The sequence below is a fragment of the Aythya ferina genome (genome assembly GCF_964211825.1).
Source record: "Aythya ferina genome assembly, chromosome: Z".
NCBI classification, from domain to species: Eukaryota; Metazoa; Chordata; class Aves; order Anseriformes; family Anatidae; genus Aythya; species Aythya ferina.
In genome coordinates, this window is record NC_140299.1 from 47,862,107 (window position 1) to 47,885,103 (window position 22,997).

Genomic DNA, 22,997 nt, shown 5'->3' on the forward strand with positions numbered 1-22,997 from the left:
AAAATATGTAATCTTATACACCTGTATAGTGTAAAATAATGTGCTTTCTTGTCTGCAGTGCAACATTGATTTTGTAATCTAACTTGTATGAAAAGTTGATAGTGTTGTGTCACCTAAATGACCCAACAATGTAAACATAGCATAAATGCCATCTTAACTTGACAGGCAGAGCTATCTGAGAACATAGCCACTGGAGGCTGTGTGGTAAAGCTTAAGTGTGTGATATTCAGGTCACATCTTTTTTGAATTTCCTCACATCACCATAATAGCCAACAGTATATAAATATCAATTTATACTGCTAGAGTGAAATACCAATGTATTGGGTCTATATGACAAGGTTTTTGTAGCGGGGACTACAGAGACGGCTTCTGTGAGACGATTCCAGAAGCTGCCTCCTGTCAGATGAGAGCCAGTTTCAGCTAACTCCAAAGGGGACCCGCCGCTGGCCAGAGCCAAGCCACGAGCAACAGTGTTTCTGCCTCAGTGAGAGCATATTTAAGGAAAGGAGTATAAAATATTTTTTTCCTAAACTCTTAACTTCCAAGATTAAATAGAATAGCACAGCTGGCAGAGAGGTGTGAGAACCAGCCCTGCAGCCCCCAGGTGAGTGCAGCAGGAGGGCAGGAGGTGCTGCAGGCAGGCAGCAGCAGTTCCCCTGCGGGCTGTGCAGGGAGAGGCCCCTGGTGGAGCAGGCTGTCCCCCTGCAGCCCATGGGTCCCACATGGAGCAGATCTCCACGCTGCAGCCCCCCCATGGGTGGAGGAGCCCCCAGTGGAGCAGGTGGATGTGGCATGGAGGAGACTGCGGCCCATGGAGAGCTCACACAGGAGCAGGGGCTCTGGGGGGAGCTGCTGCCCGCCCGTGGGGGACCCGTGCTGGAGCAGTTTGCTCCTGGGGGATGGATGGATGGACCCCGTGGGATGGACGGAGCCGTGTGGGAGCAGTGTTTGGAGAGCTGCTGCCTGTGGGCAGCCCCCGCAGGCTCATTTTGGGAAGGACGGCATCCATGGGAGGGACCCCACGGGGAGCAGGGGCAGAGAGGGACCCTGAGGGAGCGGCGGAGACAAAGTGCTATAGACTGACCGAAGCCCCCATTCCCTGTTCCCCTGCACGGCTTGGGGGGAGGAGGTAAGAAGAGTATGTATGGGGGAAAGGTCTTTTTGTTTGTTTGTTTTTTTGTTTTTAGCTTCTCATTTCTTTAGCTTGTTAGTAATCAGTTAAAAATGACATAAATCTCCCTGTGCTGAGTCTGTTTTGCCTGTGATGATAATTGTCGAGTGATCTGCCTGTCCATATCTCAATCCTTGAGCCCTTTGCATCATATTTTCCTCCCCCTCTCCCTTTGAGGAAGGGGAGTAAGAGCTGTTGTGGTGGAGCTCAGCTGCCGAGTTGAGTAAAACCACCACAATCTCTTTCACCATCCTCCTCCCTGCTGCTTTCTGCTCAGTTTAGGTAACTGCCTCTTCACCTTCCTGATTTTTGCAGATCCTTTCCATGGGCACCTACCTGCACTTCGTAGAAGGGGAGAAGGGCTGGATGCTGTTAGTGAACATCCACTAGAAGTCTCCGCTTCTGAAGAACTGAGACCCTTCCTGGACTCATACACAGGTGGATAAATTAGCCATTCGATTGACCATTATTTTTATAATGAGTTATGGATTTGACTAGATCACTGAGTGAGCAGCAACTGTTCTCCATGGGCAACTAACAGTTGTAATGTCCATAACAGCAGTGCTCATTAGCACAACTCAGCATGATGACTGAATATTGATTTTTCCTTTGAAAATATACTTGGGAGTCTTGGCTGATCTCAGAATTTCCTGGAAAATAGAGAGATCCCGTAAAATCTTCAGCTACTTCTGACATTTCCATTGCTTTCCCCCAAATTATATTCCTCCGAACTATTTATTACAGTGATTCAGTTGTGCAGTGGACAGGTGGGCCACAGGTAATTCCCACAGGTAAAATCTGGAATTAAATTCATATGCCTAACAATACAGTGCCATTGTATTGTTATTTTAAGACTGTCTGACCTTGACTAAGTTATTAAGTAGGTCCATGATCTGTATGTTTTAAGGACCACGCTGACCAGCAGCAGGAACTGTACCAAATAAGGAAGGGAAGAACTGAAGATGAAGGATCTTTACAATATCACTGAGCAAAAGCCTCTGTAAAGTAAGTATGGATTAGAGTGATTGGCACCTTGGTGCTCTCCAGATCTCTGTCTAAAAATGAATGAAAATTATTTTTGTCCTCTTACACATTGAAAAAAAAAAATGATTTGCCATAAACTTCTTGGGGAAAAACACCTGCTGCTTTATTTCCTGCTTTTTCTACTGAAAGTAATAAAAATACAATGGCAGCTTCCACGTGACAGACACTATCATCCACAGCTTTCAGGGCATCAGGATAAAACTGCACATGTAGGATTCATTTTAGGCCATTTCTTAATATCTAAATGAGGTATAAGTACATCTGATTGAACAATAAATGCTCCTCTGTGCTTTAGTTCCATTATGACTTCTCAATAGGTCCACTATGACTCATTATAAAAAGCAGCACTCAACCAAAGAAAACAACATGAAACAGATGAGGCTTAATGTTTTCTATAAACCTTGTATTACTCTGGTTAAATTAGAGTGGAGTCTGTGTCCTTCCAAAGAGGTACCCAGGTCCATGCTTTCAAAGGTGCTAAATTTCTGCACTCTCATTCCAGCTTTAGTGGGGTTGGACTTTAGGTACCATTGACTAAATAAAATAAACATTTGGATTAATTAGAAAACATGCATAGAAGGTGAGTGGGACATAGCTAATAAGCCAGTGAACTACATGTGACTTAAGTTGTATTCATAACTTTGAATGAGGACTAACTAGGAATATATCTTTCACTGGGAAACAAGAGTTGTAACCAAAGGAAAAAAAAAAAAAAAAGAGACAAGCAAGTTTTGCAATGCTTGTAGTGTTTATGGGGACAAATACATGGACAATTACAGATGGAAAATAAAATAATTACTATGTTGTGCAAACCTCTGGACTGCAAATCCACTATTCCAGGACAGGTTGTGTCAGAATCAGGACAATGCATAGTAAATTAGGATGTATTAGAAGAAAAACAAGCTAACAAACAAACAAAAAACAGGTTCAGAGGAATTATAAGGAATTCCTTGTAAGGAATATAAATATAGGGGCACTGTTTTCAAAAAATGAAAAGCTTTGTTTACTGCTATTTCACATTACTTCACAGTTATAAGAAATTTGCACTCAATACTCAATATTTCAGCATTTCAAATGCTCGCCAAAGTACCTAAGTATTCATGCTTGCTTTTTGATCCCTCCCTCTGAGGAGAAAAAAATTAAGGAATACTTACAGAAAATAATAATTTAAGGAAAAACTTCTGAATTACAAAATGTGTTAAATTATTATATTTTAATTTTTTTCAGGTGCAATAATATACCATAGTAGGAAATTTTGTGAAAACATCAGGCATTTGGTAGGGAAGAGGAGGAATAGCAAGATCTGTACAATAAGTTTCAATTTTTGCACAAGCACTAAGTTCATATCTGTCATTATTTAAAACTAAATAATAGAATACCGACTTGCTTCCAAAAATATTTTGCTTTTGATAGATAAAATATACATCTACTGATAACCTGTGTTTTATGAAGAAGGTAATTTGTTTTGAAAGTGTAGGTGTTTGTCTCACTCTAATAAAGGAAAATGTTAAATAGGACAAACTCTTTCACCCCTCTGAGGTCTTTGCAGAAATCTGTTTGTATAGTCACAGATTTTAGGACACTGCCTCACGTCTGAATCTGTTTTGATCTAGGGAATCGCCTTCTCCACTATTAAAAATGATATGCTTAATATATTTAGGAAATAAACACAATGCAGGCACCAACAAGGCTTTTTGCCAAAACAAGTCTCCATTTAAAACTTTATTTTGTATGTTTGGAACACCACAGGAAACATAGAAACTTATAGGCACAAATGACTTAATATCCAATTTTTGAATAAAATATTTGCTAACGAAATCGCAATGACACATTTTTTGTGATATCTATATAACTTAATACATACGATATACATACAAAAGTCATGCGTTGTAAAGAGTCGTTTTCTCTATATGTTTGAGTGCTAAAGTTCACTGTAGATTTTATATGTTAAATATGTCATATTTTTTCCATACACTTTAAAGAGTTTATTAGACTAATATCACATCCCCAAAGAAAACACAAAATGTAATAAAGCTGTGTATTTTCTTTGTATTTTTTCCTGTATTAAAAGGATAAGTAATAGCAAAACAAATGTTTTAAAACAGCTGACATATATGTAAGATATGCATAAACTAGTAGTATAAACCAGAATGACAATGCAAGGGTATAAAATATGTTCTGTTTTGAATCTGTGGTCCATGAGTAATATTGCTTCTGTACCGGCCTTGCTTTGATACATGCAAGTCCATGAAATAATTCATGGCTCATTATGTAGCAGGAGAGGAATGAACTGGGAATTAAAGGAAATGGTTCTTAAGACTAACATTTGGCAGCTACTTGTTTAATTTCCAGCTTTGACACATAATTACTCTTTTCTTTCTATGAGGCACATTCAACAAAAGCCAGGGGCCAAATTTCAGCCCATAATGTCCTTGCCATCATAACCTTTTTGGTCTAATTCTGATCCCCTACTCTGTACTACCACAAGATTCTTCACCATGCAAATAATTCTTTCAGCTGAAATAATAATTCTAAAAGGATGATTTCTCTATATGGCCTTCTTTGTTTTGGTTTCTATTGTAATTCCATGCTGGTCTCCTAGAAGTGCACTATGCATAATGACCTTTTGGCACCAGCCTGTTAGCATCAGTGGGACATCCCTGTCCTGCTGACCTCAGTATATGACTCATTGTTCCCCAAGTGTAGTCCTGCTTTGGATTTTGCAGTTCTGTTAGTGGAATCCAGTGCTGTAAAGATAAATATCTTGAACCATTTGCTTACAAACAGAGTAAATGTATAAAAATGTAGAAAAGTCATACTAAACATAGTGCTTTTGAATGTTTTGCATCCCTGATCTGGAAATACAGTTTGACTTATTGACACACTGAGAAAGAAAAGATGCACTTAGCTGTGTAAACTATACCAGGCTTCTTTATATGTTTTAGGAAGTATGTAAGAGTCTGAAGAGTCAGTCTGACCAAAGGCAGACAGAGCACTGGATGGGGACCGGGGAGATCTGTTTTTCTACCTTGGTCTGTCACTAACCTGATGGGTACCCTTGTGCAGTTGCTTTCTCTCTTTGTGCCTCAGTTTCACCACCTGCAAAGTTAAGGTAATGATGCTATCCTTTGTGTAAAGCGTTTTGAGATTTATGGAGAAAAAACAATGCTTAAGAGTCAGGAAATTATTGCTAAGGAAGAGTCTTAGCTTTTTTTCCTGCTCTCTCCAGTTTTCTAGCATCATAAACACCAAAACTTTTTCTTCTTTAAAATCAGTAGGAGTTTGACACTTGATGTTAATGCTGCCAGGACTTCTTCTGAGTGAATGACATAAATTGTGCTCCTTTCTCGATAGTGCTAACAGCAGATTTTGCTCGAAGACATATACTATCACACTACCTATGAAATATCTGCACTTTTGTTTGGAAAGGTAGAAGGTAAACAAGCAATAGCTTTAAGAGCAACAAGGTAACAATTCTTAATACTGCATTTGAACATCTATTAGAAGACATTTATAATGCAACAGCATGCATACTACTAATAATAATACTTGATGGCATTTTCTCATAGTATGGTTTTGATGTAAAAGTTTCCCTAAAATATGATGTTGGTTTTATTATTTCAAAGCAGTTCTTAATGTGCAAACTGTAGCTTATACAATTTTGATGTGTCTTTAAAAAAAAAAAAAAAAAAGTATGTGCTTCTTTTATCTTTGATCTTTGTTATGAGTTGGATACATACTTTATTCATTCATATATTTAAAAAAAAAAAAAAGTTTTAAGAGAAATCCAGAAAAGCTCACATTTTTAGCATTTATCCCCTTTAGAAGATTTTGAGAATAACAGTTTCCCCTGACAGAGTGGATCAAACCAGTTTTTTTTTATTATTATTATTATTATTTCTATTCTGAGCTTTGTATTGCTCTGTAACACAGTACTGATTGTAACTCTTAATATGCCAAATCCTGTAGTACTTACCCAGCAAGTCTTCTGTTAGAGACTCTTGTGGGTCCTAACAAGAGATGTAGGATTTGGCTATATAAATAGTTACAGCAGTTCAAATTGTGTGTTTAAACAGTGAATATAAAACCCTTTAGGCATTATAAAGGCAATAAACCTAGCAATGTATGAATGCAAAACCATTTTAACTGGAATACAGTGATGGAAAGAAGTTTTACTCAACTAACATGGTAATTTGAATGAAACCTTTCTGTACTACACTGACCTCTCTCCAACAGCATCAACAAGTTCAACAAACTTCCAGTCCGTTTGCAGATCACACTATCTGTTCATTCATCCATCAGCAGTTCTTAAACTGAGTCTTTTCCATAGAGGTTTTGTACGGAACTCCGCAGCCAGTCCTCCGTGGAAAGTACACTGTTTGTACGTACACACAGTTTTTATGATCTGACATTCTCCAATGGCAAACATCTGTTCTTCTGAAATATCATGGGGTCAAAAGTACACGTCATTCCTGGAGTGATAGGTGCAGAAAAGATGATCTCCATCTCTGGCTTTTCCTCATCTTCCAGTTCAAACTTTGTGCCATACAAGAAAGACATCTCATGCTGGGGGTGGTAGAGAAAATCTCCATTCCTTCTAACTGTGCTAGCTCCATACTTCCCTTTAGTGAGAATTAGTTTATTTGACAGATCTGAGATTACTTTACGCACACTGCCCCAGCAGTCAGTACTGAAAGTTGCACAGAACCATTTGTCCACAGCACTCTTAAAAGAGTAAGATAACTTCATCCAACATGCAGTTGTATGTCCTAGGCTTCTTTGTTGACATTGTTTTTTCTTTTCGCATTATACATTGCCTTCCAGTGCAGTTACGTGCAAATATAAATGATGTTATGATGCTGACTTCCCAAATCTTCCACAGTATGCTAAACATGAATTTTCTTGTGTAAATTATTAAATTAGGTATCCTAGCCAATCTTTTTTTTTTTTTTTTTTTTTTTTTTTTTTTTTTTTTTTCCAGTTCCTGATCTTTTTTTTCTCTGATATCTAGAACACACAATTTTTGACTTTTTTATAGTAACCACAATAACTCATTTTTTTCAAATAACAAATATTTCTTTCAAAACAGATACCAATCAATAAGGTCTTGTATAGTTGTTTGCTGTCTGTAGGTAATATCAGGCAGGTGAGACAGCATTACTCCTGGCAGTGCAATATCACATGACCACGCATTTGCCTTTCAGCTTCTCTTTCCTTTTCTGTTGCTTACTTTTTTTGCCATCAATTTGTAAACTCACAGTCCTGCGTTTCTCCAGGTTTAACAGCTCTTGGAATAACTCCTTCACATTGTGGTTCAGCTTGGCAGAGGTCTCCATGAAGGCACACTTCCACTTCTTGGCCATGGCTTCTCCTTCGCTGCTGTCCACTTCTCGATTTTGATTCTCGTCATTTTTGTTCCCCACCAGCATTATGGGAATGCTTTCTACATCTCCCTTAATCTGACATATTTGTTCATAGATTGGTTTGAGTTCCTCCAAAGACTGTCTGCTGGTGATAGAGTAAACCAAAATGAAAGCGTGTCCCTTAGAAATAGAAAGACGTTGCATGGCTGGAAATTGATGGCTTCCAGTAGTGTCAGTTATCTGCAAAGTGCATATACTTTTATCACAGCTGATCACCTGCCGATAGGTGTCTTCTATGGTAGGGATGTAGCTCTCTCTGAAAGTACCTTTCACAAATCTCAAGACCAGAGAACTTTTGCCAACTCCTCCTGCCCCAAACACAACAACCCTGTAATCATTGCTTTGCTCTGGCATGTTTCTTGGTGTGCCTGTTGCTCAGCTAGAGAGAAAAATCTAGGAAAGAAAATAAAAAGAAGAAGAACAACAATGACATTAATGCAGGTAAATTCAGGGGTTATACTTATCTTTTCCCAGAAGAGAAATGAATGTGGTGGAAGTGATGACATAATCTGCAATAGTTAAGAAGACTTGCAGTGGGTCATAGAATTATTTATTTCAGTAGTAGCTTTAGGACTTGCAGGCCAGCCTGGAATGGTAACAAAAGATCATCTTCATCACTTCATGACTTATTTGAAATGAACATTGTGATTCTACGTATTATTCTTACTGGACTAACATCACTAGAATAAAAAAGCTACATCCAGGAACTGATATTTTGGCAAGGCCAGGGCCTGATAAATTATATAAACTGAGCTACTCCTTTGTCTCTAAACAAAGTGTCTTCAAATCATCATTAAAACTGTGGAAGACACATGTACAACAGTCAATTACTCTAAATATCTTATCTCTTTATAGTTAGGGAATTTATCTGCAGTGCCACTAGACAACATGCATTCATGGCATGTTAAAAATATTTGAAGATTATTCAGCAATAGCACCAGATTCACTTTGTTTCTAACTCTTAGAGAGTGTGTAGCCCAGTTTTGTACATTTTTCCACTTTCATTTCAGGACAAAGAGTACAACTTGATAAACCTAGATAGTTTATGTTCAGTTTGACTTTTCATTCTAATGTTTATTTCACAGCAGATGATATTTGATTGGAGATATGCTATACTTATCCAAAAGGTTGTGCAGGCATCTTCACAACATTTTTAAGTGGTCCATATTGCCAGGCTTGGCAAATTCATATGTTAGCTGTCACTCTGATCTCTGAAGTTAGTGACATTTGACAAAAAGTATCTGTAAACATTGTGACCACAAATATTGTCATCATTATTAAATAATAAAAATGGTAGAGCTCTCACAGAAGCTCTCACAGGATTGAAAGCTATGGTTGTTTTTGAATACATTGAAATAAAAATGAAGATGAATTGGTCCTCCTATCAGTAGCAGCTCATTAGGTACACAGCATGTACAAGTCTCATTTTTGTTTAGTGAGATTTAAGTAAATGAACACTAAACAACTGAACCCTAGGAGGTGAAGAGAGTCTAGGATATACTTGTTTTTCAGGCCAAAGAAAGATAAAGTGTAATATAAATACATGGGACAAACTGCAAAATGTGGTACACACTTATTTGTTCTGAGGAAATTGGGATGATTTAAGAGGGAATATTGTAAGTGAAATACCAGTCTCTTGTCCAAGTGCCCCAGTGGTGGTTGAAGTTGCCTGTTGCAATGTTGCCTAGGTAGCAGCTGATCCAGAACAACCCACAGGGCTTCCTTACTGAGTCAGGAAAGCCTTCAAGCTATTTCTTCACTACAGCTGAAAGAGAGGTTGTGTTGTGGAGCAGAATTTTAGGTTACCATTTATCTGTGCAGCATGGGGAGAATAGCAGTAATGTTGTAGAGGTACGAATATGAGTAGAGCCCCAATGGCCTTTCCCCAGTTTCCAGCCGACACTGAATTCTGTATTTCTCCGTCTTCAATGCTATTGTTGCCTGTGCCAGTTAGATTAAAATTGTGCCTGCCCATGCTGCACTAATGTTTTCATTTTGCTGTTCAAGCATACCCTGATTTTGTTATCCTTCATGTCCAGGGCATCTCTAGTCTTTCCTAATTCTTATGTCTGAGTAAGCTGAAAACATCTGTCTTTACATAATGTGTTGGATGAAGGAATTGTATTTCCTCATCTGCCACACTGTAGGCGGAATAACCAGTGCAACTGGGGATGCTGATCCTGAGGCATAACGCAGAGCTGTCACAGCTCTGCCTACCCAGCCTAGCTTCAGGCAGAAGGCAGCTTCACCCCCTTCCATCTCTCTATGCTGCAGTCACTGTCACTCTCGGAGACCTGTTTAAATATAGGAAGGAAAGACTGATAAATAAGGGTGTTTATCCTGAGGCACTGAAGCAAAATTGTTTCTCTCTGCCAGTAGAATTCAAGGAATTGAATAGTCACAGAAAACTCCGGTGTAAATGTTTATATAAGAGGAAAACCCTCTGAGGAACAAGAAAATTGTGCAAACAGCTCATGCTGTTGAGAAAACAAACAAAATCAAAGTAGGTAGCAAGAAATAAGAGATGAGGAAGCTAGCAGGAACCTATTCCACTGGGAATAAACCTATGCATAAGACAGTTGCAAACAGGCAAACTGAGAAAAGTTGTAGAGCTTAGAGTTGTAGGTGTCTGCAGAGAATAAGCTACCATGAGAATTACAAGTTAATTTCTATGAGCAAGAAGGCAAGAGAGAAAAGCATGGCTACTTCACCTCTGAAGCAGCTTAAGTGTTGCACAATCAGATAATACGTAGCCTAGAAACAATAGGATAATGAGGAGGAAAAAAAAAAGAAAAAAAAAAAAAAAGAAAAAAAAAAAAAGAAGAAGAAGAAAAAAAAAGCATTTGACTGTAAAAAACAGTGAAGCATTGTGAGTAAAAATTAAAATTAAAATTAAAAAGCTGCCTTGTGTATTCCTTTTGTATTAAACTGCTTGCTTTAAGTATACTCAGAAATCTCCAAGAAAGCTGGCACATACGATTGCCCAAAAGTTAGAACAAATTGAAATGTGACATTTATGGCATAAAGTATTAAGCATTTGAAAAGCTTCTAAGGGAACCTGAAATGACATGGTAACAGTATTCAAATACATAATAAGTTGTTGCAAAGAGGGAGAGTGTGTACCTGTAGTGCAGAAAATTAGATAGATAGATAGACAGACAGACAGATGAAACAGAATTAAAGGGATTAAAAGGTCTAAATTGCAGAAGAAAAGTTCATATTAGACAATAGACACTGATGGCCCATGCTTAGCCTGCTGCCTACTATGGTCCCAGGGCGTTTTGCTGCAGAGCTGTTCCCCACCTTTTGGGCAGCCCTCAACCTGGGCCATTGCAAAGAGTTAGTCTGTCCCACATACAGGTCTGTTAATCCTAAAGTCCATCATTTATACCAACATAACAAATAAAGATTAATATTTTTTTGTCCTGTTCAGGAGCTTGGAGCAAACAGCATAGAAGGCCTTTTAATAGCACAGCAGAAAGGCTTCCATGGATAATTATGACTATGTAGTTGTATCTCTTGTGTATCTCTGGTCAGAGATTCTCCTGCAGTGAAATTCATCCTGTGTGACTGCAGTGCACTTGCACCTGGTAGTGCATTTATTAATGTGTTTTATACTGCCCTATTAGGGTATTGACTTTTTTTCATCTTGAAGTACATTGATTAAAACACACAACAAGACAAAGTAAAGTCCACATTGTTTCACCAATTCTTTTTCACCAATGTGGGTATTAAAAAAATGAAGTTGAAAAAAGTTTCAATTTTCAGATGCACAATATCTTCTTCCCTTATCCATACTTCGCAAACCTGACCATTTCATATTTTGCATATACAAAGCAGCAGTTGTTTTTTACACTAAACGACTGACTTATCCATGAGTTTGTGTCTAATAGACTCGCTGCTTTTGCTATGTGTACAAATTTCATAATCAAATGTAGCATCCACTAAAGAGTCAGGTTTAATGAAACTATCCTCACTTAAGAAGACAAAACACTTTTCATCACATGTATTCATACCCTTCCTGTTTTAATTGGTCATTTGCAGAGTTCAGAAAGTTACTGCATCTCCATGTACCTTTGCTGACTTAGCTCTGTTGTCTTCAGTTATTCTGCTAGCACGAAGACTCAGCTGCTTATCTCAGTGGGCTGTTGAATGGGACAAGGTCTGCCTCCAGTTCAGGCTGAGCTATAGACCTTTACTAGCTGCACTGGAATGCATTCTTTTACTAGCTGTTTCTGACATGCCAGGTAAAAGAACCAAATCTTTATGAGAGTAAGATACAGTTTAGGGACTGAGTCTTTTGGATATAAAACTGACCAGCTAATTAGATAAAAAATATCAAAAATGTGCATTTAAATGTTTGAAGGTACCTCGCATTACAGATTATGCACTCAATAATTTAAACTCTTAATATTCTTTGGGTGACTAATTATATGTGGGTATGCTATCATCTACTGAATCAGTGCTGCCAATCCTGTATTTAGTCACTGTATCTTCATAGTTATCTTCTGCCTCTAAATAGTTTTTGTTGTTTTTGTTTAATCTCACTTGTCTATCCATTATATTTATGATATGCCTGTTATGTTTGTATTTGAGCCATTAATAATATCTTAATTCCCTTTCACAGAAAAAAAAATAATAAATAGGAGGGCTAAATTCCTACACATCAAATATTTGGGTTTAGAGTAGAGAATATTGTAGATTAGAATATTGTGTAGGTTTATGGTGCTAGTAAAACCTTTCTCCTTTGTAAGCAGGTAAGAAAAAAAGTGTTCATTCTCCAGCCACAGTTTTGGTTTTGTTGTAAAAGATTTTAACCATGTTGCATTGTCAGAATTCCATGAAATGTCACATGTTGCAAATTTCTATGAAATTGTTAGGCTAGATGGTATGTTTTAGGCTGGCATTCATTTTATGAAAACAAACGAACACAAGCAAACAAGAACTGATACTACATTTATTACCTGGAGTCAGAGGCTTTAATTTTGTCTTAGGTGATCCAGTTCTTGAGCTTTTATTGCATCCTCCTGAGAAGTCTGTCTGATATGCAATACAGCTATTGTTAGACACTATGTATTAATTTTTAAAACCTCTTTTTCCTAACGTTAAATCATCTCATGGTAGTCACTGATTATTAATTAATCAAATAAATAATTTATTAAGCCTAAGGACATGTCTTTGTTTGCATTCTCATTGTTCAGAAGAAAATCCAGTTAAGTATGAGCAATACATTTAGTTTAAAATCTTACATTGATATAAAATAGCAAACCATCTGACTATCTAGTCATGACATTACTATACAAAGATACATGGTGCAAGGTGAAGAATAATAGAAAATGCAGGAATAAGATAAACTTCAGTGTGGTTGCAAGGATGGTGGCTGTTTCATCATGTTGAAGATGGAAAAAACTTACGCACTATATACAGAGGGTTTCCACACAATTTTTACTTGTCTGTAAAAAGGCATTTCTGTGGGAATACTTTCAATATATTTGCCAATGAACATAGACATAAATATAGACATAAAGAATGGGGATTTTTCTACTTCTGGTATTTCCATCTATTACAACTAGACTCTTTTATTCTTTCCCTTCCTTTTCTTTGCTTGCTTTGCTTTGTTCTTTTCTTCTCAATAGAAATTATGACATGTTTGAAGACAAAGCAGCTTCAAACATAAGGTTCTAACGTGTGTGGAAAGCACTTTTTTATTCTTATGCTGAACAAAATGTTCTCTGAAAGCCTGCTTCTTGATGATCAGCTAATGTAAACTGTGATTTCTTCTCTGCAGGAATGTTGTAACACTTAATTTATGTCAGCTCTAGCTTTTATGCAGGTGTTGTTCTTGCTATCTTTGTTAGCAGAGAATAATATTTTCATACTGTTAATGCCTGTGTCAGTGATATTTGAGAAAAGCCTTGGTCACAGATAAATATCTGTTGAAAACATCTCATCTTTTAACATGATATTTATGTAAAATCGGAGGACAGCTGGCCAAGTCACATCTACATAATCTGTCCATGCATGGATTAACGGTACTAATAAGGGTAATTAAAATCATTTGATGCATTCAGAGCAAAAATGCTTCCTGAGTTGGCTTTACCATGTCAAAATTTCAGTATATTTATACATTGATGAATTCCTTGCATTTGAATTTCAGTCTCTGATACAGTCTCTGTTAACAGCTACTATCTGGAGGTTGGTGAATATTAGATTAAATAAATAAATACAGGTTAAATGTTACTTATCCATACGTTTTGCAACTTTTTAGATACCTTCACAAGACAAAATTACAGGTGGGCATTTTGGACCATAGCTTCTTCCATACAAATTGAAATTGAAATGCAAAAATGTCAGATAGCAATTGACTACATTTTGCTTAAGGTATTTATGCAGTGCCAGAAACCTTTAATCCAACTGACCAAAGATTTCTCTGGGGTTTCTTGTCTCTAGTGCAATTTGAGCAAAGTGACTTGCTTTAGTCCAAAAAAAGTAATTTTTGCCTACAGCTGTTCCACCTAATGATAACTCTTGGAAGAGCAACTAATTCCTAGGAAAGGTAGTTTTGCTGATGATGATGACTAATGACTTAAATTAGTTGCTTCCTGGGTCTCCAGCACCAGTTTTGTTGTTGTTTCACAGTAATAGTTTTTTGTTTGTTTTGGTTTGTCTTGGTTGCTAATTAGCCTAAAATATCATGACAGGAGTCCCTCCAAGACCAAAGTTTATGCAGTTCACTGACTCCTGATGAAAATAAACATTGATCTCAATCAGCTCTGCATGATGGTGAAAAATAATGCTTCAAAATAAAAGCCAGCTTCAAAAACAGTGAAGAATGATGTGCTTCAAGATTCCCAGCACTGAGTGGCCAAGAGCTAATGTACTGATTTACCAAAAGAAAGCTGCATAAATGTTATGTATAGTGTTGGCATCATGAAGAGGAAATGGATTCCGCTCATGTGGCCTGTAGGTCCCAGGATCCAATTGAACATCATTTCTAAAGTCTGCATATACAACATTCACGTAGTATAAGAGCTCTTGACAGTGAAAGGAACATTAAGAAGATCAGTAATTTTGGCAGTTCAGTAGATGTAGCAGTTACACTTGATGTGAAAATTTGCGGGTAAAAACAAAGAGAATTCAACTTCTGGTCACTGAAAGCAGCTTAATAATCTAAGATCTGTGGAGAAATTACTGAGCGTGACCCACAAAAAGATCTCACTGAACGGGGCTTTTGGAATTCCTAATTTATTTTCAAAATCAATAAAAATATTGGGTGTTGTAACAGGCAGACAGTGACATCCAGATGTTCTCAAGTATAGTTTGAAAGAAAAGCAGTGACAATTTAGTAGTTTGTACCGTCAGCCAGAAGGAAGGAGACCAGACAGAGCTGCAGACAAAATAATGTCCTCTTTGAAAATAATAAACAAGGTTGCATGTCATAAACCTATGTTTTTTCTCTGACACACTGGCTTTGTTATAGTATTTGCTTGATATTACTTCTGAAAGTAAGAGGCTTAATCAGACATTCTTCTTATTCAACATACTCATAGGAAGCACAAATTCAATCTACAAATTCAGTTTGTTTGAATGGAAGCATACAGTTTTAGAGATGAACTCTCTACCATAATTGATTTTTTTGAATTTGAATAGAAAATTTAGAAATTTTATATATAATAGAAAATTTGATAATGAAAACATAAACATTTTATCATGAAGACATGATAATAGAAAATAGAAAATTTATTGTTAAAAATTTACTAATTGAAATGAAAACAGTGTCTCAGTCTGTACAATACTGGATGGGACTGAAAGGACTGAAAGAGCAGCAAAATAAAATTGCTCTGTACAATCAGAAAGGAATCAAACAAAGTGGGTGCTCTGGAGGAGTTTGGACTAAGTGATCATAGCATGTGCTTTCAAGTATCTAAAAAAGAGAAATGAAAGAAATGAAATATATATATATATATATATAAGTATATATATATATATATATATATATATATATAAGTATTTCAATGTTAGCTAAATTGTTCTTTGCGTTTGGGGCCAGATTGTCCATTACATTGCAAATGTGTGTGCATTTACAGTCTAGTTATTAAGCTAGTAACTAGAATTCACACAGAATCACAGAGGATGGCTGGGATGGTTGGGGACCTCTGGAGGTCGTCTGGTCCAGTGCCTCTTCCTAAGCAGGGATACCTAGGGCAGGCTGCCTAGGTTCATGTCCAGGTGTCTTTTGAAGATCTCCAAGGAGAGAGAGTCCACAGACTCTGGGCAACCTGTGCCAGTGCACTGCCACCTGCACAGTAAATAAGTGCTTCCTGATGTTCAGAGGGAACCTCTTGCATTTCAGTTTGTGCCCACTGCACCTTGTCCCTGGGCAGCACTGGAAAAAGCCTGCCTCTGACCTCTATTCACGTTCCCTATTCATTGTAAATGTATACTTCTTTCAGGGAGGTTCTCTTGAGAGCTTTAGTAGATTCTATATATACTGCTGCCTTAACATAGAGTATGTAGAGTAGTAGAAAGGATAACAGGCTTTCAGAATAATTTGTCAGTTTTTTCCTGTATTTCCAGAAGTGGCATATTGTCTTAAGAACACCTGTTTAATGACAAATGTGCATTTAAAGGAGGTAGAATCCTATTTACTATTCTGTGGTCAGATATGTCATGTTCTCCTCTAGCAAATTGTCATGTTTTTATCATGCCCATGTTGAACTTCTTGTTTCCCAAAACAATGCCTTTTCAAAACTGTTTGAGCCCCTATAAATTATATCTCCTATATTATAGCCTATATCCCCTATATTATAGACCCTATAAATTATATCAAATGGATCTAGATTTTTTTTCCCTTGCTAAAACAAAGAATCAAAACCTATAGTTGTAAGAAAATCTTCACAAGCTCTTTTGACTAATATGTGTCCAGCTGAAACTGTTGCAGTAGTTTCACTAGGCAAGAAAGAACTGGAAAGAGAAAGAGGAGAGAATTAGATACGTTTTCTGTACGGCCAATATAGAGCATTGATGTCTAAAACTGAAGTTTTAGAAGTATTGTTTCATGTTGAAGAAGGCAGGACTGAAGACAGAAAAAGAAATTATGTGGAAGTGTCTGTTGATTTCCTTTTCTGCTGTGGGTGTATTTGCACAAAATGCTGAAGATGCTAGGCCTCACCCAACATTGAGCTTTGGAGTCAAGAGTATACTTTTTTTGTCTGTTGTGGTCCAAGACCTTTCAGAAGAAGCCCTTTAGTAATGTATATATACTAATGAATTGGTACCATAAAAACAGATTTACCATATTTGAACCTACTTACCACATGAAAAATCTTTCCCACTTTCATAAACAGAAATGATATCAAATGCCAAGTTTACCCAGGGTGGACTTGTATCCTACTGGTTGTCACTTTCCAGTAAGTGGACTGGGTAATCTTAAAAAAAAAAAAAAAAAAAAAAAAAGAGAGAGAGAATTTGTTGACTCAGTTACTGTTTAAATTCAGCTTTACTTTAGACATGTTAGATACTTCATTGACTTAACTGGTACTGCTTTCAAATTTATAATTCCATGTATTGTGAGATTCATGATAAAAATCCCAGCATAGACAACAAGACAGTTGCATATAAATGTATGCATTTACACAGAAGAATGCACGTGTCCATGGAAAACCGGTTTCTGTTCAGTAGAGAAAACTGTACAAAACCAGTGGCCCTTTTGCCTTTGCTCCATAGTCCTCAATTCTTTAGAGTAAATTTGATAATATTTGTCTTGTATAGAAGGAGAATCATCAAGAATCAAGGCTTGCTGACTTGTTCAAATGAATATAGATCCCATTGTTGCCTTTCTTTGCCATACACATAGCGATTGCTATCTTGACCACTGAGATACTTCTGGTATTCTTACACAGCCCAAATAATACCCAATTCAAAACAATGTGGATTAGGTCTAACTGAGAATATCATTATCTGTCTTGCTGTCTGTGTCGTGCACGGCTAGTCCTCCAAAAACACTACCACACAATTTAATACACTTTGCAATTGCTTGTTAGGCAAGAACTTGTGAATTGGTTAATGCAGTTGGATTCAGGACCCAGGATGGTCTCTAGTGAGTGATTAAGCAATGCAGTTCCATTGTAAATAAGCTTCCAGGCACTTGGAAGAAGCCTGTGCTTCCACCAGAAATTGATGCAAATCAAAAAGGTCAAAAAACAGCAAATAAAGTATAACTCTGTGGTGTGATACAGGAATGACAGATCTCTGATATGTATTTCTAAATTTTCACAAGAAAATATTTGCTATTTAGGGGGAAAATATTTATTTTTTTCTGCTGAATTTTTCTTTAACAATTAATTTGCAAATCTGCATCTCAGAACTTTCACAAAAATGATTAATTTTCTTACTGAAATTTTGTCTATTCTGAAGAGAAAAGTAATTTCTCTTTTTTTAATAAATAAATAAATAAATAAATAAATAGAGGGTTTGCAGCAATATTTTAGCTATTAGTGGTAGCCAAAATTTCATTATGTAAATTACTAACAATTTCAGAACAGATAAAAGCTGTTAGTCTATATTTTCAAGCAAGAATATAAAAATAAATAAAAGAGGGTGCTTCTCCTATTCTTAACTTCACATTAACTTTAAGGCTGAACTACTGAACACTTAAAAGGTAGGAAACACCTGGAGGCCAGGAATGGATTTGCTCTTTTCATATGACTGCTTTCCGAAACACAGATTTTAAGGAGTAAAGTTAAAAGACAGTTATGACTTCATTGACGCCTATCCTGATTTACCTGAAACCAATTCTATTACCTCCAATCAGGGTGAGGGAGATCGTATTTCACTGCCAACAGAGAAATCAGAGAATTGTTTTCATCTCCTATGCCAAAGTCTAACATTTAATTCAAATTGCTTGAGAAGAGGTGTTCCTGAACTCAGTGTCAGTGGAAAAGTGTCTGTGAGTGGCTGTCTGTCACAACCTTGATACCCCCTTTTTGACATTTTTCTTGTCTTCCTTTGTTACTCATCTCAAGGATACAATAATCATACTCATATTCATACAATTCATACAATAATAAATATTTTTTGGCATTTTCTCAAAAAGGAAAAAAAAAAAGTATGTTCTGTTTCAATTTATGCATACAGTTGCATTGGCCTTTAGTCTTTGATCACTGCTTTTGCAGCAATAAGATAATATAATTTTTTACATCTTTTCATTTTACTGCAACATAAAGAGTGTAGTGAAAGGATCCTTTTGCTGACATAAAAAATCTTTGGGTGGAAACTAAAAATAACAATCAGAATAAACATGTTTTTTTTTGTTTGTTTGTTTGTTGTTTTTTTTTTTTTGTAACATCTCTATGAACATTTTTAATTTGAAAGGGAAAGTAATATTTTTAATATCTATTTATGTTTCATAAAATTTCATTTTTGTTCTAGTAGGTAAGACTGATAATTCTTCAATTAAGTCTAGTAGCACAAAATATTAAGGGGAAAGAAACAAATATTTGGAAGGAGCCATACACACTGAACTAAATCTTCCATGTCAGATGATGTTTCAGTTTCTGTATATGAATGGCCTGATACTCAAGCTGCCTAGAAGCTGGAAAGTTCAAACGTAGCTCATTATTTTTTGGTTACCGTGGTTCACTGCAAATTGAGAACAATCCAAAGTAATCATGTCTTCTTAAAAAAATAAGAAAAGAAAAGAAAAAAAGGAAGTAAAGTATTAGGTTAAAAAGAAAATAAGTGGAAGAAGAGGGTGTATAATATAATATAGAGTTGAATGGGGTCATTCTGCAAGGGCACATTTAAGCCAGAATATTTTTTATTGCAATTTTTCTAAAGTAAGCTAAGCCTGGGGGAATAGGGCATACTCCATCACAATGAAAAGGTGTCTGATTTTAACACATGATGAGATCTTCACATGGGCAGATCTGTTGGTTAGCACAAAAGTTAAGTTATCTGGTGAAACTCAAAGGAAAGTAAAATCAGCACTAGTAACAAACCAGAATAAGCACAATCTGTTTATATTTTGTCCTTTTTTTTTTTTTTTTTTTTTTTTTTTTTTTTTAATATATATATATATATTACAGACATATTAGAGACTGCAGTGCTGTTGTAGGATAGTATGATCTTGATCTTTTGGGATGAAATAGGAAGGAGTCTTGCCTCTGAACTCCAATCATTTTCTGAATAACTGCTCTGCACTATGAGAAGAGGATATTATCCAACCTGATGACCACCAAGGCTTATGCATCTGCTGTCAGGCCACAGTTGTGTAAACATAAGTGCAGCACAACCTAGAAAAAAAATATGCTTGCATTTGGCTTTCTTATGGGACATGTGGAAAACTGTGTTTCCAAAGATGTTGACCCGTTTGCAAAGAGATTTTTCAGTACAGGCAACATCCAGTGAATAGTTATGTAGCACTGGAAGAGACCTTCTGGAGTATCAAATCCAATTCTTTGCTATTGCAGGCAACCATTTAACATAATCCTTCCCATTGAGTTCCAACCAAACCAAAAAAAAAAAAAAAAAAAAAAACAGAACCTTTTCTTTCTATTAGAGGAACAAGAAAGTAATTTCAGTACCTTGCTGCTCTAATGGTTTGAAAACATCTAGCCTAAGTGTATTCGCATCCCATTTATACCCATTTGTCCTTTGCTTTACCAGAGAAGAAGATAAATAATCGTACATTGCAGTCATTCTACCGGACTTTCAGTTCCATGAGGCCACTGATTAGCAGCTGTGCATTTGAACCTATTCTGTGTTTGGATAGCTCCTCATGCATGAGCCTCACAAACATTGTGTGCAATGTAAGAGAGAGCACGAAACCTGGATGGGTACCCATCTCACAGTCCCTGAACAATGGCACAGATGCCATTCCATGAGAAATGGGCACTACTGCATTTAGTCACCACAGCTGGATCCCCTGGGGGCAGCTCCTGAAACACGAGTGAAGTCCATCAGTCAGAAAAGTAAAGGGGGGGGGGGAAGGGGAGGGGGGAAGCAGACAAAATAACCATCTGACACAGAATTAACAACTGTGGGATCTGCAAAACATTCCCTGTACAATAAGTGTAAACACTGGCAAAGATAAAACAGCAATCAGTTGTAACAGCTTCATTTATAAGGAAAGGCATCTGGACGCACATCACGTACCTGTAAATGTGTGCATTTTTAAGCAGGCATATATATATCCATGTACAATCAGGCACCCGTAAAAGCAAAAGATTTGGAAAATGCTTCAAATATGAAATACATCAAATCTTGTTGCTCCACTCTGAGCTCACCCAGCTGTGACTGAGTGCTGCAGCATGCAGTACATCCCACATTTTATGGGAAAGACAGCAAGGAATTCGTACTAACTCTGAATTCATGTCACTCACAGACACTTGAGAATAACCCCTCATGAATTATTTTTGTTTATTCAATTGTGAATTGCAAAATATTCCAAGCAAATAAAATATTTTCTACCTATGAGAGGAATGCTGCAAAGTTGTATTTGTTTCAAAGAAACACCTGGTGTTATTTTATTCCAGCTCAACATTTTTGAGTTCTTTCATTACATAGGGTAAAATGTAGCTTTCAGATAAAAATAAAAACAAACAAATAAATAAAATCTCTCTTTAAATCACTGCAATGGCAGCAGTATAAAGTAGGACAAAATTCAGCACATTGAATTTTAATGAAGAAAAAAAAAAATGTTATGAAACCATTACTAGCATCCCAACACACAGAAAAATAATGTTATTTGGCTGCATGTGACCAGCTCCTGCCTTCCTTATCAGCCCCAGCTGATAGCATGCCATGTTCCCTGCACACGATAACAACTTGTATCAGATCTTTCAGTCGTAACTCATGCAAAACTCTACTGACTTCAGTGTAATTTTTTCCTGAGTGAAGACTGTGAATGTTGGTCAGAGTAGGTAAAAAGACCTCTAATTTACTTGCAAAGCTATGTTTTTGAACAAGGTAATGCAAAAAAGCAACAGAAAAAAAAAATACCTGTGAAAGAACAGAATGCTCCAAAAACTCTTCAATTTCTGCCTGTCATCACACCAACTGTTCGCCCTTTCTGCTGTGGGTTTTCTCCACCAGAAAGGAGTCCGCGTCTTAATCAAGGGAGCCGTAGCTTTGTTGACTGCCTCACGTCCTGTGCTGGCTGCTGCCTGCTGCCTGTGCTGGGGCTTGTGCTCCTGCAGCTCCACTCCTCTCCCGCTCTCTCCTCGAGCGCCTGGGCCGGGGCTGATGCTTTTGTTGGCTCAGCTGCAGCCTCGCTCTTTCTTTCCGCTGTTACAGATGGACTGACTCCAGCCTCCGCTGGTGCTCCTGTCTAAATGGCGACTGCACAGCTCATCTAGGCTTTTAACTGCCACCTACTGAATAATTGTGGAATATGTGTATGCATGTATATGTATATCGGCTGTGAAATTCTGGGTTCCTCTCCAGATGCAGTACATTGTCACAATTAAACTTTAAGCCTGCCAAATATTTAGTAGCTTATCACTAAAAGCTGTAGTTTATGTTAATCTGTGCTTATATTTTTTTTTCTTCTTTCCCTTTTTTTTTTTTTCTTCTTTTCTTCCTAGAAGCTAAATATGGAACAAGCCTGTTCCTTTAACTTTAAAAGCTTACAAAGCCTTTGGTTAGGCTAATCCCCAGTGGGCATAAATCATCATAGCCCCATTCAAATCAACAGAACTCTGCTGATTTTTATATCGGCTGAGAAATTCATCACTTAGTTCCAATATTTATTTGCAAAAGTACAATAGAAATCAAGTACTAAAAACATTCCGTAAAAACAGAATTCATCCAACAGAGCTCCACTGGAAGCAGATCAGAAAAATTTTTGGTGTGTGGTTTTAGAGACCAGTGTAAAATAGTTTTCATGGGTTTTATGGTCAAATGAAAAGTAAACAAGTACATTGTTTTTCCAACTCTAATTGTATTTTTTTAATGAAAAATTCTAATACAAGATCTAATGCTTCCTTCAGCTGTTTACTTCTAAATCAGGTCCTAGAAATGCTCAGAAAGGGTTTTTCTCTCCAAAGCAGAAGTGGGGTCCAGCAGGAGATGTATGATCTCCCCCTCCAAAGGGAAGCTCATGCAGTGGGTCTCTCTGCAAACTCTCAGGGGAAGGTGTGGGGAGATGGCACTTTATAACCCTGCTGCAGGGATGTGTAATGCTATGGTTGCTCTAAGCCTGCAACATGTAGCTGGGCTGAGCCATGAAATAAAAGGGGCATGAGGAGCACTGCCCAGTGAAGGACAGGTGGCATCCAGCACCCCAGCACAGTGGTACTGAAAGTGTTCAATTTTTAGGCTTGCTGTGGCTGCTTAGAGAAACAAGGGTCAAGCAGTTA

At 37.1% G+C, this 22,997-nt stretch overlaps 1 protein-coding gene across 3 annotated transcripts; it reads right to left on the reverse strand.

Moving 5' to 3' along the window:
• Positions 1 to 7,112: 7,112 nt before the first annotated feature.
• DIRAS2 (DIRAS family GTPase 2) lies at positions 7,113 to 21,973 on the reverse strand. Of its 3 annotated transcripts, XM_084505323.1 has the most exons (5): positions 21,640 to 21,973; positions 16,953 to 17,066; positions 12,603 to 12,678; positions 9,268 to 9,403; positions 7,113 to 8,031 (listed from the first exon to the last, which is right to left on the reverse strand). In XM_084505323.1, exon 5 carries the CDS (start codon positions 7,990 to 7,992, stop codon positions 7,393 to 7,395), a length of 600 nt encoding a protein of 199 aa, XP_084361449.1. In that variant the 5' UTR covers positions 7,993 to 8,031; positions 9,268 to 9,403; positions 12,603 to 12,678; positions 16,953 to 17,066; positions 21,640 to 21,973; the 3' UTR covers positions 7,113 to 7,392. The 3 variants fall into 3 exon arrangements, with proteins under 3 accessions (XP_084361449.1, XP_084361447.1, XP_084361448.1); XM_084505321.1 differs by lacking the exon at positions 9,268 to 9,403 and having other exon boundaries at positions 21,640 to 21,780; XM_084505322.1 differs by lacking the exons at positions 9,268 to 9,403; positions 12,603 to 12,678 and having other exon boundaries at positions 21,640 to 21,780.
• Positions 21,974 to 22,997: the final 1,024 nt, after the last annotated feature.